The following is a 15516-nucleotide window of genomic DNA, read 5'->3' on the forward strand; positions in this document are numbered from 1 at the left end:
AATTTGTAAATCTCTCATGTGGCTTTCATCATCAGCGTCTTCTGCAAGGCCATATTTTTTACAAAGAAACACAGTTTTAATAACCACTTGATATAAGTTGGTATGTGAAGTCAAAATTCCAAATTAGCATTAGTCTTAGACCTTTGGGTGCCTTGCAAATGCATTAGAAAGTGCTTTAACTTACTCCCTCTATTAATGAATGCTCCTTTGCTCTGAAAAGACTGTCTCAAGCTCTCTGGCTTTATGCCATTTTACCTTTACTATAATCATCGGATGCAATTAGGTGCTTTGCAAACTTGCAAAATAGGATTTGTTGTTTTTTTAAAAACTAAAGATTTAATAAAACCAAGTTATTAAAGAAATACCATCAAGCTGGTAGATTAAGTGATCAAGTGCTAAATTTCAGTCATGTCAAATGATGAGCCCTTCTATAGTAATTGAAGTGAGACGCTTTGCTAACAAATTTAACACAAAAATTTAATTTTGTGAGTTACTGTGTTACTATTTCATAAGTGCTACCCCATCTGTAATAGAAGAGATATTTCTTTCCCTCTGGTGAGAAGACAAACTCAAAGCTAGACTTTAACTTCAAAGTGCTAGAAAGAAAAACAGTGGTTGTAAATAACCCCACACTGGAAAAAGCTGTAAAATATTGAAATTTAGCCTGTGTTGTTTAGTGCATAATTTTTTAATTTTTTCAGAAATTCTCACATTAGTTGCAGGAATAATAGAAAACAGTCATGTGTACCCTTCACCCAGATTCTCTGAGTACATTTATCATACGTACTTTATCCTTTTCTCTCTATTTTTTCCCCCTGAAGAGCATGTTGTACACCTGGTGTCCTTTTACCCTTTAAATATTTCAGTGTAAATATCCTAAAAACAAGAACTTCAAAAGAAGTCACCATAGTATAGTTCTCAGAATTAGGAAGTTAACATTGAAGCAATACTGTCACTCAATTACAGACCTTATTGATGTTTGTTTTAGTTCATTACCCTAATGATGTACTGTATAGTGAAAGGAAATTCAAGTTCATGTGTTGCACCAAGCAGTCTTCCATCTCTTTTAGTCTGGAAATCCTTGGTCTTCCCTTGTATTTCATGACATGGGCATTTTTGAGAAGTACAGGCTGACGTCTTGTAGAATGTCCTGCAGTTTGAGTTTGTGTGATGTTTACTCACAATCAGATTCAGGTTATGCACCTTTGGCAGGGATCCACCCTGAAGGGTTCCCTGTATCGTATCATGAGCATGTCCTGTAATTAGTTTATCACTGACAGTGTTAACGTTGATTATTAAGGAGTTGTCTGCTCAGTTTCTTCTCTGTGAAGTTACTGTTTTTGCTCTTTTAGTTAATCTTTTGGCTAGATATTTTGAGGCTTTGTAACTATCCCATTACTTCTCAAATTTTTACTCACTGGCTTCAGTATTTAATATTTGCCTCAGTTGTTATGGTGGTTGTTGAAATGGTGATTTCCTAACTTCATCAGTGCCTCTATATGCACTGTTGTATTTGTTTCTCCTGTCAAGTTTTTCCTTCTTATTTGTTTACATCAGCATTGATGCACGGGTTCTTACTTTATCATGAGTGAAACTGAAGTCTTTTCATTTATATAAGGGCATTTTTATACCTTTTGTAAATTGTCTGTTCAACTCTTTTTTTTTTACTTTTACTTTATTTTACTTTACAGTACTGTATTGGTTTTGCCATACATCAACATGAATCCGCCACTGGTATACATGAGTTCCCAATCCTGAACCCTCCTCCCACCTCCCTCCCCATACCATCTCTCTGGGTCATCCCAGTGCACCAGCCCCAAGCATCCTGTGTCATTTTGCACCATCTTCTGTTGGATTTAATCTTTCCCCTTTAAAGTTTCAAAGTTCTTTGTATTATACTGTAGTATAGTTTTAGCTATGATAAAAGTTACAAATAATTCCCTCTAGTCTGTGAGTTGTTTTTTTACTTTTTCTTGGTGTTTCTTTTAATGTGGAAGTTTTAAAATCTTTTTTATTTTTTTAATACAGTAAAAATGATCGGTCTTTCCTCCTGTTACAGCAAGATTTTGAGTGATAGAAAGTCTTTCTCTACCCCAGGTTAAAGAGGAATTCAGCTACGTTTTCTTTTAGTTCTTGCATAGGTTCATCTTTTTTAGTGTTTCGATTCTTGATCCATTTGGAGCTTTTTCTTCTTTTAATTTGTTTTCTTCCATATGAGTTCACATGTATCTCCCCGTCTTGAACCTCCCTCCCCACCCCATCCTGGAGCTTATTCTTATGTATGATGTGAAGTATGGATCTACTTTTATCCTTTCTCAAATGTCTAATCCGTGGGCTGAGCACCAGTTATTACAAGTGCATCTTTTCCTCGGTGATTTGAGATGACCACTTTTATCATATAAGGTTCCACATGTATTTTGATCTGTTTTGAGACTGTGTTCTGCTCCACTGGTTGGTCTCTCAGTTAATGCACCACCAGGACCCTACTGTTTTTTTTTTTTTTAATATAAATTTATTTATTTTAATTGGAGGCTAATTACTTTACAGTATTGCATTGGTTTTGCCATACATCAGCATGTATCTGCCACAGGTATACACGTGTTCCCCATCCTGAACCTCCCTCCCTCCTTCCTCCCCGTACCATCCCTCTGGGTTGTCCCAGTGCACCAGCCCGAAGCATCGAGTATCACGCATTGAACCTGGGCTGGAGACTTGTTTCATATATGATATTATACATGTTTCAATGCCATTCTCCCAAATCATCGTACCCTTGCCCTCTCCCACAGAGTCCAAAAGACTGTTCTATACATCTGTGTCTCTTTTGCTGTCTTGCATATAGGGTTATCGTTACTATCTTTCTAAATTCCATATATATGCGTTAGTATACTGTATTGGTGTTTTTCTTTCTGGCTTACTTCACTCTGTATAATAGGAGGACCCTACTATTTTAATTATTAAGGGCTGGTGATATGTAATAATATCTGGCAAGTTTAGTCCTCCTCCTCCTTCTCCTATTCCCCTTGGCTGTTTTTTTTTTTTTTTCCTCCCAGTGCTTTACAATTGTTTTAAAGAGAGGAAAAAAATAAAAACTCCTTGTGTACTAAAAAAATCTGATATTAATAAGTGATATGCTTATATTTCCACTGGTCAATTTCTTGCTCAAAATGAAGAATAAACGGTCTTTAACTTATCAAGATGGTTAAATGTATAATTAACAATAATATAATCAATATGCTTAGGCAGAAAAAGAGTCCAAGCCACTGTTTTTGCTGTGTACTGAATTGTTTTCCCCCTTGGTGTCATTAGTCTGTCACAAGATCCTCTTCTGTACTGGATTTCAGTTGGCTGCTGTGGTGTCTTCTTACCTGTGATTGAAAATGTTAAACATGACATTATGCTGCCGTGTTCCGCTTCTAGGTTTAAAGGTTATTGGGGTAGAGTTGTTTGTACTTAGTATCCTCTGGACTTCTGCCTTAAAAATTTGGCAGAAATTCAAATTCTTTGTACCCATAGGGTGATAGACAGTCTGAAGATAGTCCAAAGACTGCCATGTGATAATTATGGGATGCCAATAATAGAATTGGAGAAGGAAATGGCAACTCACTCCAGTATCCTTGCCTGGAGAATCCCACGGACAGAGGAGCCTGGCGGGCTACAGTGCATGGCCTGTCAAGAGTCAGACATGATTTAGTGATTAAACCAATAATAGAATAAAAAGTTTAGTTGATTGGCCTTAAATAACTTTTAGTTCTGCACTCTCTATGATGATTTTCAGCAAGGTAATAGTATTTTGAAGATGACACTTTTTTTAAAATCATTTAGAATCATTGTCATTATCGGGGATATGTGGAGGGCACTTACGATTCATCCATTGCACTCAGCGACTGTTTCGGACTCAGGTAAGGAACTTCTTTATCAGCAGTTTTTCATTCCCTTAATTCTTTTCCCTTTACTTATCTCTGTCTCCAGCACAAGTCATTTTAGGGTACTTAAATTTAGATTTTACTTTGATGTTGCTGAAGGTCTTTCTAACTGTGTTTCAGATGTCATTCTTGGCATGTTTATTTAGGACAGTATTACAGGTGATGAATTTTAGTACCTAAATAAATTTCATTTTTTTGAGACCACTAAATAAATTTTGCTATTTTAAAATAAAGCATACTTTATGGAGAAGGAAATGGCAACCCACTCCAATATTCTTGCCTGGAGAATCCCATGGACAGAGGAGCCTGATGGGCTACAGTCCACGGGGTCGCAAAGAGTCAGACACGACTGAGCGACTTCACTTCACTTAGAAAAAGGTGGTGGTGGGACAGCCCCTGTTAATGTCAGAAGCGTAAGCAAAAAGCATAATGCAGTACAGCAGACAGACTCTGGTTTTGGGGGTAGATGCTTGAGAAAATCCAGTGAGGCTCCCTTAAGGCCAGACTCGCCTTTGCCTGTTGGACCCCTTAACCTCATGACCTTTGCTACGGGCGGGACTCCTCGTGCTGGCTCCCGGCAGTAACTCATGTTTTATACGTGCTCTTTATTTTCTCCTGTTTTGGCCAGTACTTGTCAACTTGATGCTAGAAATTTGCAACTTTTGGATTGACTGATGAGCTCTACTTTTGTTTCAATTGATTTAAATCTGTGACCTCTACATTTCTTATCATTTGTGTTGTTTGCATTTTTTTTTCAATTTCCACTCATCTTTATAAAACAGCAAGAGTAAGATGTAATAAAAATATAAAGTATTTGAGTTTCCTGAGCCATACAGCAGGTTCATGTTGAGGTTTGACAGAAAACAGCAAAATTCTATAAAGCAATTATCATTCAATAAAAGGCAAATAAATTAAAAAAAAAAGCATACTTTAAATTTGTTACCTTTTAGGTTTATATAACTTTTACTTCTGTTCTTTCATCTAAGTCTCATAATGACTGTGAGAAGGGGTTGATTGCTTCCATATTTAGGTGAGCAAGCTGAGGTTCAGAGAAATCATACCATGTGTCAAGTGAAGTGATAATAATATTAAATTTATGAGGGGCCTGGCAATATCACACTGGACTGGTTGATTGGTTACATGATTAATTGAACTAATAAATATTACTTTAAATTCTCAAGCAAACTGTATGAGATGGCGATGAGTACTATCTCCATCTAAGCTGTGACACTTGTAGAACAGTTACTGTGTACCAGGCAGTGTCCTAAGTATTTTTTGTGCTCATTAAATAGTTTTCAGGACAACTCTAGGGAGAATGTCTACTACGGCTAGTAGGAAACATTTAGGATTCAAACTTCGGTCCTCTGGCCTCCAGACTTCACACTTTAAGCCACTATTCTGAATTGCCTTTCTTTATACAGTGATCTCACAGAGGGGTTAAGTAACTTTCAGGCCAGTTAATAGTTGTCTTGAGCTTTTAATTTAGGGCTGCCCAACTCTAAAACCTCTCTATTTTTCTCAACACCATGTTATCCCTTCTTACATATGTTAAGAACTAGGACTTGAATTCATGTTTCTTAATTCCTTTTCCTGTGTATTTTTTTTTCCATCCTAAAAAACTGTATATGTGTAATACAACACTTAGAGGCTTGCTGCATATAGAAAATGTGAGTTATGGGATTGAACCCCTGCAGAACAGCTCTCATTTTGAGCACATCTTTTATCGAATGGATGATGTCCACCAAGAGCCTCTGAAATGTGGGGTTTCCAACAAAGTTATGGAAGAAGAAACCACAAAGGATGAAGAAGAGGAGCATCCTAGCATCACTCAGCTGCTTCGAGTAAGGAGCTAATGTATTTCTTCATGGCTCTGACTCAGGTTTTAAAACAATCATCTATTTGTGCATTAAACCAATACCTATTATTACTGTGTCTTTGCCAGCTTTGTGCCAGACATTGTGATGGGTACCAGGGGATAAAAAGATGAGTAATATGTAGTTCCTGCCACAAAGTTGAATACAGTCAGACTTCTGTGTTTTGGAAACGAGGGCTTAAGTCTTAAACAGTAACTATATTTCTTTTTGTCATTGCCCTCTAATAATCCATTACCATGACTTTGAGAGAGCAGTGGACTTTTTAATGTGAATACCCTTTACACAGACTGGAGCTCTAAAGTGAGAGAGAGGGAGAGACAGAGAGGGAAAGAGAGAGATTGAGTTTTAGGACTTTAATGATCTCAGATGTTTTCCTGGGGCACTCGTGGTATCCCTGTTTTGAGACTTCTTTAGGATTCCTTGGCTTCCTCTTAAGAGGGGTCTCTTAACCTGAGCTGTTTCTGGGACCAGAGGAACCTCAGTTGCAGACAAAGGCAGCTTTCTCTATAATGAGATGATGTCACTGTGCTTCTACAAGAGGCTTGTGCCTCTTCTAGAGTATTTTAATTAACTCATACTAATTTATGGCATTGTTTTCATCATCTGTTCTGCCATTCATTCTTTTGGTTCTTGGATGGTTCTTTTTAAGTTTAGTCATTGGAAAACACTTATATTTTAGCTCATTCTGTACTTTACATGGGGGCTTCCCAGGTGGCGCAGTGGTAAAGAATTTTCCTGCCAATGCAGAAGATGCAGGAGAACGTGGGTTTGATCCCTGTGTCAGGAACATCCTATGGAGGAGGGCATGTTAGCCCACTCCAGCATTATTGCGTGGGGAATCACATGGGCAGAGGAGCCTGACGGGCTACAGTCCATGGGGTTGCAAAGAGTTGGACACAATTGAGTGGCTGAGCACATATGGACAGTTTATGTAAGTTTTTGAAAATCACAAAACTAGTCATTTTTTAAAAGTAGCAACCTTGTATGTCAGTGCAAATTGTAACTCAATAAGACTGGAAGGGAAAAAATAAAGGACAAGAACAAGAAAATAAAGTGCAGACCTTGTCCTTCCTTTTCCTTGGGTTATTAGCAGATATTCTTTTTTCCACTCTAGTGGATTAGTAGGGCATCTAATTAAAATATGTGTATGTGTGTATAGTTTTGATATTAGAGAATCAATAATTCACCTTTGGAAACTTGAATAACTCATGTTATTTTTAACTAGAATTTTTCTCAGAGCACTACAGATGGCATATATCACTTTTAAAAACACATGTCTTTTGGTCTTATTGATGTAGGATGTGTTAAAAATCATTTTATGAAATTCTTAGCAGACATGAAACAAGTGACTAGAGGTTAGGATAAGATCATTGTGTGTTAAAAATAGGAGTCTTATACATAGTCGTCTTATATGTAATCTGAAGACTGTAGTCTTTTAACTTTTTGCTTTCCTTTATGGTGTTTGTGTTTTTTTTGACAGAGAAAAAGAGACGTCTTGCCACAGACCCGCTATGTAGAGTTGTTCATTGTTGTAGAGAAGGAAAAGGTAGGATTGGTGACAGTTTTTCTCCTTTTTCATGAAAAGAAGATGAGAAGTGAGGATCCCATGAAGGAAATATGAAATATATTTGTATTGATTTTTGTTAAATGACTTTTCCCTGTAATATTTATACATGATATTCGTAATATATCCAGAACTGAATGTAGCATTAACATTACCTCTATCTTTATTTTTACTGGTGATGTTTTTCCACTGTTTGTTTTGGGTAATTTGCAAATGTTAAACTTCTCCCTTCTTAGGAGGGAGCAGAGTTTAGATGATAAGTTCAGAAGGGAGCAGAGGAGAATGGGTCAGCTTAGCATTTACTATTTATTTCATTATACAGGATAACACAGGACATTTTCCTTATTTATACTTAAGATTGTGCTTTACTCAACTAAGAAAAGTTTCGTATTTATTTCAGCATTTGCAAGGTTATTAATTTTAGATATAACTGCTATATATTTTAACCTATAGAATATTTGAAATGTTTTATCTGACTTCTGCCAGCTTTGCTGTTGCTGTGAACCAAATTGTTTGCAGAAACTTAACACAACTGACAAGTCCTTTTTTGTAATCTGCAGAGTCAGTTTTGAGAATCTTTATGGTTTTTTAAAAAAACCCTTATTGTATATAGACTGGAAAATAATAAGCCATACTTTTAGGAGATAGAAATGTATTCTTATTTGTTCGTTATAGGTTCATTATCCTCAAGTGTAGAAAGAAACATAAGGGAATGTGAATAAGCATGAACTCTGTCCCAGATAATGTATTAAAAGGTTCCAGTAGAATATGATGGACAAGTGATAAAAAAAGGAGACTTGAAATATTTTTTCTCATTACTTTCTCCACATAGGTAGAAAATGGTTTAAATAAAATATTTGGATTCCTATCCTGAGATTACAGAATTTTTTTTCTTATATTGCTTTGGTGATCATGAATTTTCTTCTTTGCTTTTCAGTATGATAACATGGGAAAAAACCAGACTGCAGTGCGAGAAGAGATGATAAGTTTAGCCAACTACTTGGATAGTGTAAGTTTATTTTCTATCAGCTGGGATTATTCTGTCCTTTCCTCTCACAGCCTCTGAATAGAATTTTAAAATTGTCTGATTTGGAGCTGTGATTATTCTAGAGGATAGAATAATCAGTCTTTCTGGGGTTTGCTCTCGAATTTGTTTTGTAACTTTTCTATGTTTATAAGGAAAGTATAATTTTAGAGAGAGTGAGACAAACGAGATTTCAGATTAGCATCTACTTTATCTTTTGTGTTGAGGAGAAATTCATCAGTTGATCTAAGAAAGAAATGAGAAGTTTATTCAAGCCAAATTTGAGGATTATAACCCAGGAAGAGCATCTCAGAAAGCTCTGAGAACTGTTTTTCCCATTAGAAGTCAAGGCACAGTTATTAAGTTTTTTTGAGACAGAGGAATGTGCATTCAATGAGGTATTATTGACAGTTTACACAATCTAGACCTAAGCATCATCATGGCCCTAGCAAGGTTAAGAAGGAATGTTATCTTTAAGGAGTTGCCTTTTTTATGTTAGGAGAATGCTGCTCTTTATGGTTGAGCAGGTATTTCTGCCGATGGGGAGGTTTGGTTGATGCCTTATGCAGATACAGAAATGCACAGTGGGGTAAGAGAGGAGGCCAAAGGGCAGAGAAAAATTTTTCTGTGTAAATTTTTCTTGTCTTGCCATAAAATATGACTTTTATTTCACAGTAGATAGACTGAGGTTCTCTGGCACTTATGCAGAGATCTTTGAATTTTTGCTGAGAAACTTATTTTATTTTTTTAAATTTTATTTTTACTTTATTTTACTTTACAATACTGTATTGATTTTGCCATACATTGACATGAATCTGCCACGGGTGTATATGAGCTCCCAATCCTGAATCCCCCTCCCACCTCCCACCTCATATCATCTCTCTGGATCATCCCTGTGCACCAGCCCCAAGCATCCTGTATCATGTATTGAACATAGACTGGCGCTTCGTTTCTTACATGATAGTATACATGTTTCAATGCCATTCTCCCAAATCATCCCACCCTTTCCCTCTCCCTCACAGTCCAAAAGTCCATTCTATACATCTGTGTCTCTTTTGCTGTCTCGCATACAGGGTCATCATTACCTTCTTTCTAAATTCCATATATATGTGTCAGTATACTGTATTGGTGTTTTTTTTCTGGCTTACTTCACTCTGTATAATAGGCTCCAGTTTCATCCATCTCATTAGAACCGATTCAGATGTATTCTTTTTAATGGCTGAGTAATACTCCATTGTGTATATGTACCACAGCTTTCTTATCCATTCATCTGCTGATGGACATCTAGGTTGTTTCCATGTCCTGGCTATCATAAACAGTGCTGCAGTGAACATTGGGGTACTTGTGTCTCTTTGAGGCAAGAATATACAATGAAGTAAAGACAATCTCTTTAACAAGTGGTGCTGGGAAAACTGGTCAACCACTTGTAAAAGAATGAAACTAGATCACTTTCTAACACCACACACAAAAATAAACTCAAAATGGATTAAAGATCTAAACGTAAGACCAGAAACTATAAAACTCCTAGAGGAAAACATAGGCAAAACACTCTCCGACATAAATCACAGCAGGATCCTCTATGATCCACCTCCCAGAATACTGGAAATAAAAGCAAAAATAAACAAATGGGATATAATTAAAATTAAAAACTTTTGCACAACAAAGGAAACCATAAATAAGGTGAAAAGACTGCTTTCTGAATGGGCGAAAACAATAGCAAATGAGGCAACTGACAAACAACTAATCTCAAAGAAACTTATTTTAAATAAGGCTGTCTCCTGCTCTGAAACCATATATGACTCTGTGTGTGAGAGAGAGATAGACAGAGGGAAGGATTTGGTTTGAGATTTTAGAGTTTATTCATCTAGTGGGAGATATTGAAGAATTAGATACATGTTCCTTTTTAAAGTTTTTATTGGAATACAGTTGATTTATAATGTTGTGTTAGTTTCAGGTATACAGCAAAGTAAATCAGTTATATATATATCCACTCTTTCTTTTTCAGATTGTTTTCCCATATAGGCCTTTACAGAGTATAAAGTAGAGTTTCCTATACTATACAATAGGTCCTCGTTAGTTTTATATGCAGTGTATATGTCCGTCCCAATTTCCTAATTTATCCCTCCCCCCCTTATCCCTTGGTAACCATAAGTTTGATTTCCCCCACCTTACTCAACTTCTGTTTTGTAAATAAGTTGATTTGTACCCTCTTTTTTTAAGAGTCCACATATAAGAGTGTGTATCATACTGAGTGAAGTCAGACACAGAAAGACAAATGTCATACAGTACCACTTGTATGTGGAAAAATTTAATCTCTAATATGAATACCAAACATAATGATGATGATGATAGTGATTTTGAATGTTTATAATGTACTGATTTCTGCTTTATTGACTATGCCAAAGCCTTTGACTGTGTGGATCACAATAAACTGTGGAAAATTCTGAAAGAGATGGGAATACAGACCACCTGACCTGCCTCTTGAGAAATCTGTATGCAGGTCAGGAAGCAACAGTTAGAACTGGGCATGGAACAACAGACTGGTTCCAAATAGGAAAAGGAGTACGTCCAGGCTGTATATTGTCACCCTGCTTATTTAACTTCTATGCAGTGTACATCATGAGAAACGCTGGACTGGAAGAAACACAAGCTGGAATCAAGATTGCCCGGAGAAATATCAATAACTTCAGATATGCAGATAACACCACCCTTATGGCAGAAAGTGAAGAGGAACTAAAAAGCCTCTTGATGAAAGTGAAAGGGGAGAGCAAAAAAGTTGCCTAAAGCTCAACATTCAGAAAACGAAGATCATGGCATCTGGTCCCATCACTTCATGGCAAATAGATGGGGAAACAGTGGAAACAGTGTCAGACTTTATTTTTTTGGGCTCCAAAATCACTGCAGATGGTGACTGCAGCCATGAAATTAAAGGATGCTTACTCCTTGGAAGAAAAGTTATGACCAACCTAGATAGCATATTCAAAAGCAGAGACATTACTTTGCCAACTAAGGTCCATCTAGTCAAGGCTATGGTATTTCCAGTGGTCATGTATGGATGTGAGAGATGGACTGTGAAGAAGGCTGAGCGCCGAAGAATTGATGCTTTTGAACTGTGGTGTTGGAGAAGACTTTTGAGAGTCCCTTGGACTGCAAGGAGATCCAACCAGTCCATTCTGAGGGAGATCAACCCTGGGATTTCTTTGGAAGGAATGATGCTAAAGCTGAAGCTCCAGTACTTTGGCCACCTCATGAGAAGAGTTGACTCATTGGAAAAAACTCTGATGCTGGGAGGGATTGGGGGCAGGAGGAGAAGGGGGCGACCAAGGATGAGATGGCTGGATGGCATCACGGACTCAATGGACGTGAGTCTGAGTGAACTCCAGGAGATGGTGATGAACAGAGGCCTGGCGTGCTGCGATTCATGGGGTTGCAAAGAGTCGGACGCAACTGAACGACTGAACTGAACTGGACTGATAATGTACTAAAAACTGAGTCAAGTGACTTATATTTATAACTCATTTATTGCTCACAGTATTTCTGTGAAATAGAGATGAGTTCTATAAGCCTTTATCTGAAACCTTTGGGGTACATGTCATTAGAATTTTAGACAAGAGTTTAGAAAGGTAATATTGTTCACTATACAGTGTATGTATAACATGTAGTTCACTATGTATTGATCTTACTTTATACCTCCAAAAGGATCCTGGGGTAGCACCTTGTAATCTAACTCATTGATATTTCTATAGTGAAATATATGAATATTTATATTAAGTGAACTAAAGTGAAGTGAAGTCACTCAGTTGTGTCCGACTCTCTGTGACCCCATGGACTGTAGCCTACCAGGCTCTTCTGTCCATGGGATTCTCCAGGCAATAGTACTGGAGTGGGTTGCCATTTCCTTCAGGGGATCTTCCCGACCCAGGGATCGAACCCGGGTCTCCTGCATTGTAGACAGGCGCTTTATATATGAATATTTATATTAAGTGAACTAAAGATGAACAGTAAATAGGCTTTCATTAGTTTAGGGAAAGGTTTGAAACCAAAATACCAAAAACTTTAAATATCCAGAGTTTGTCAGATTTTGGAATGGAAGATAAAAAGGATTTCAAACCTTTGTTACTTTTGTTTTATGAATGAAGAAACTCAGACCCCTGAAAAGTTAGAGTTCCATTATATTGAAGGAAACATTTTTGATAAAGAGGAATCCTGTTTTTAAGTGGTTATGTTAATTAATTATAAGTTCAAAGATATTCTCATATTCTTTATTTTATTATATTTTATTGAAGTATAGTTGATATACAGTTTTATATATATTACAGGGGTACAATATAGTGATTCACAATTTTTAAAGGTTAAACTCCATTTATAGTTATTATATTGAGTTGGCCAAAATGTTCAGTTGGGTTTTTTAATACCTGTTTATGAAATGCCTGACAGAACTTTTTGGCCAACCCAATAAAATATTGGCTATTATTCCCTGTGTTGTACAGTATATGCTTGTATATCCTTGTAACTGATAGTTTGTATTTCTTAACCCTGTACACCCTCCCTTCCTTCTCCCCACTGGTAAGCACTAGTTTGTTCTCTATATCTATGAATCTATTTCTCTTTTGTTACACTCACTAGTTTGTTGTATTTTTTTAAGATTCCACCAAGAAGTGATGATGTTATTTAGTTGCTAAGTTGTATTCGCCTCTTTGTGACCCCATGAACTGGCTTCCCTGTCCATGGGATTTCCCAGGCAAGAGTACTGGAGTGGGTTGCCGTATCCTTCTTCAGGGGATCTCCCTGGCCCACGTCTCCTACAGTGGCAGGGAGATTCTTTATCACTGAGCCACCAGGGAAGCCCTCCTATAAGTGATACCATACTGTATTTGTCTTTCTCTGTCTGACTTACTGCACTAAGCAGAATACCCTCCAAGTCCATCTATGCTGTTGTAAATGACAAAATTTCATTTTTTATGGTTGAGTAATAGTCCATTTGTGTGTGTGTGTGTGTGTGTGTGTGTGTGTGTGAACCCAGTCATCTGTTGACAGATACTTAAGTTGCTTCCAAATCCTGGCTATTGTAAATACTGTTGCTGTGAACATTGGGTTAAACATATCTTTTAAATTAGTGTTTTTTTTTTATCCCCCAGATATATACCTAGGAATTGTTCTCATATTCTTTAATAAATTTTATATATTTTTGTTTTCTTCCCAGATGTACGTTATGTTAAATATTCGAATTGTGCTAGTTGGGCTTGAGATTTGGACAAATGAAAATCTGATCAGTATGGCTGGAGGTGCTGGTGATGTGTTGTCGAACTTTGTACAGTGGCGGGAAAAGTTTCTTATAACACGTCGGAGGCACGACAGTGCACAGCTAATTCTGTAAGTGATGTTTTTAAAGGTACTCTTTATGATATGGTCAGAATAATAATTTTCGCTTTTTTCTTTTTTTGCAGTCGTATCCTCTTAAAGTTTTTGAGCATTCATTTAAATGAGGAAGAAGTTTGATTTGTAGAATGAGTGCAGTGTGCTAATGAGACCTGCTTTTGTTGGATCTCTTGTGACCTTTATCCCATATCCTCTTCCTCTTTCCCGGGTATACTTCCTTATTTTAGTATGGCATGTTTTCTAGTTTCTTCTTGTGAAAGGATATATTGAAAGAAAAAAGTTCTGACCTCTTTCATGTCAGAAAGTGTGCTTTACAATCTCAAAACAGAATTTAAAAATTATCTCTGGTACACCAGAAACAAAATATAAATCAACTATACTTTAATTTAAAAAAATTATCTCAATTTGACCTCTGATTATGCTAGTGCTTAAGTAATTCATTGTTTCAGGGCTGTGCTTTTTCATTTGTTTTGTACATTTTAGGTTATTTTGTCAGGTCTAACATTTTTGGCATGAAATCTTTTTCCTTCAGAATTTTGGAGGCATGGCCATTGGTCTTTTGACTTCCAAATTACTGTTGAGAAGCCTTAATTCATTAAAAAAAAAAATTCACTTTAGAATGGGTGAATTTTTTTGTACTTAAATTCTATCTCAGTACAGCTTCACTGAGAAACTTTAATGCATTCTGTTTCCTGTTTTTTAGTATATGCCTTTTTTCCCTTCCTTCTTTGAGAACTTGTAGGATCTTCTCTAGAGGTTCCCAGACCTCTAAATTGTCTTGATGATATGCTTTGGTGTAGGTCTTCTATCACTCATTGTGCTGTGTTCTTAGTGGGTAATTTCAGTCTTGAAATTGTAGTTCTAGGAATTTTTCTCAAATTATTTTGTAGGCGATTTCATCCTCTCTATTTTTATTCTTCATTCCTTCAGGGATTGCTTTTACTCAGCTGTTGAGTTTCTTGTGGTTTTCCTCTAATTTTTTTTATCTTTTGTTTCCTTTCTTCTCATTGTCTTTTGTTCTATTTTCTGGGATATTTCCTTAAATTTACCTTCTAAAGTTTTTATTGTGTTTCTCATTTCACCTATCTTATTTTTAATGTTAAATAGCTGTTTTTGTTTCCCTGAAAATTTTTATGTAGTCAAATTCTTATTTCATGGATACAATAGTGTTTTTAAAGTTTCTTTGCCATCCTTCTGATATATTTTAAACGTTTTTCTTTTTTCTACATAGCATTTTCATGGTACTATAATAAAACTTAAGCTTATGTGATTAGTTAATACAGATATATTCCAAAAGCTTATAGCAAAACCCTCACTTGAAATATAAAAAAATTTTATTCTTCTTAGAAATTTTCTGGTTGATAGGCTGACTTTTTGCCAAAAAATATTTTATGTAATAATCTTTCCCTCCTTCAATGTTGAATGGTACCTAAAATAATTTTTTCTGAGGTGAAATTTCCCTTGTTTTTTTTTTTTTTTTTTGGTCATATGAGTTAATTTAGAGTAAGGCACTGAGAATGCCTACATGAATTTTTATGACCCTATAACCACAAAAGCTTGATCCTGACATTTCAATGAATTTTTAGTAAAACTGTACTCAGAAGTGTCCTCATACCCCGACAGTGAGTATGCCTTCTTGTTCACAAAAGACCAAAAGGAACGGACAACAAGCACTCCCTGTGCTTTGCCCAGCCTACCAAGCCGTCTCTCTCTGTTTGGTCTTCGACTGCCATGTTAGAGTTGTTTCTCAGA

At 36.4% G+C, this 15516-nt stretch overlaps 1 protein-coding gene across 2 annotated transcripts in view; it reads left to right on the top strand.

The window, feature by feature from the left end:
- ADAM9 (ADAM metallopeptidase domain 9) overlaps nt 1–15516 on the top strand; it is a 96742-nt gene that overhangs the window by 24516 nt on the left and 56710 nt on the right. For both annotated transcript variants that reach the window (XR_003587124.2, XM_004021791.5), the window contains exons 5-9: nt 3823–3899; nt 5569–5764; nt 7278–7343; nt 8299–8370; nt 13589–13758. Coding sequence is in view for 1 of the 2 variants with exons in the window: in XM_004021791.5 (XP_004021840.1) it covers nt 3823–3899; nt 5569–5764; nt 7278–7343; nt 8299–8370; nt 13589–13758 (581 nt within the window). In the remaining variant the exon portion in view is untranslated. The remainder of the gene's footprint in view (nt 1–3822; nt 3900–5568; nt 5765–7277; nt 7344–8298; nt 8371–13588; nt 13759–15516) is intronic.

The sequence above is a fragment of the Ovis aries genome, chromosome 26 (assembly GCF_016772045.2).
Source record: "Ovis aries strain OAR_USU_Benz2616 breed Rambouillet chromosome 26, ARS-UI_Ramb_v3.0, whole genome shotgun sequence".
NCBI classification, from domain to species: Eukaryota; Metazoa; Chordata; class Mammalia; order Artiodactyla; family Bovidae; genus Ovis; species Ovis aries.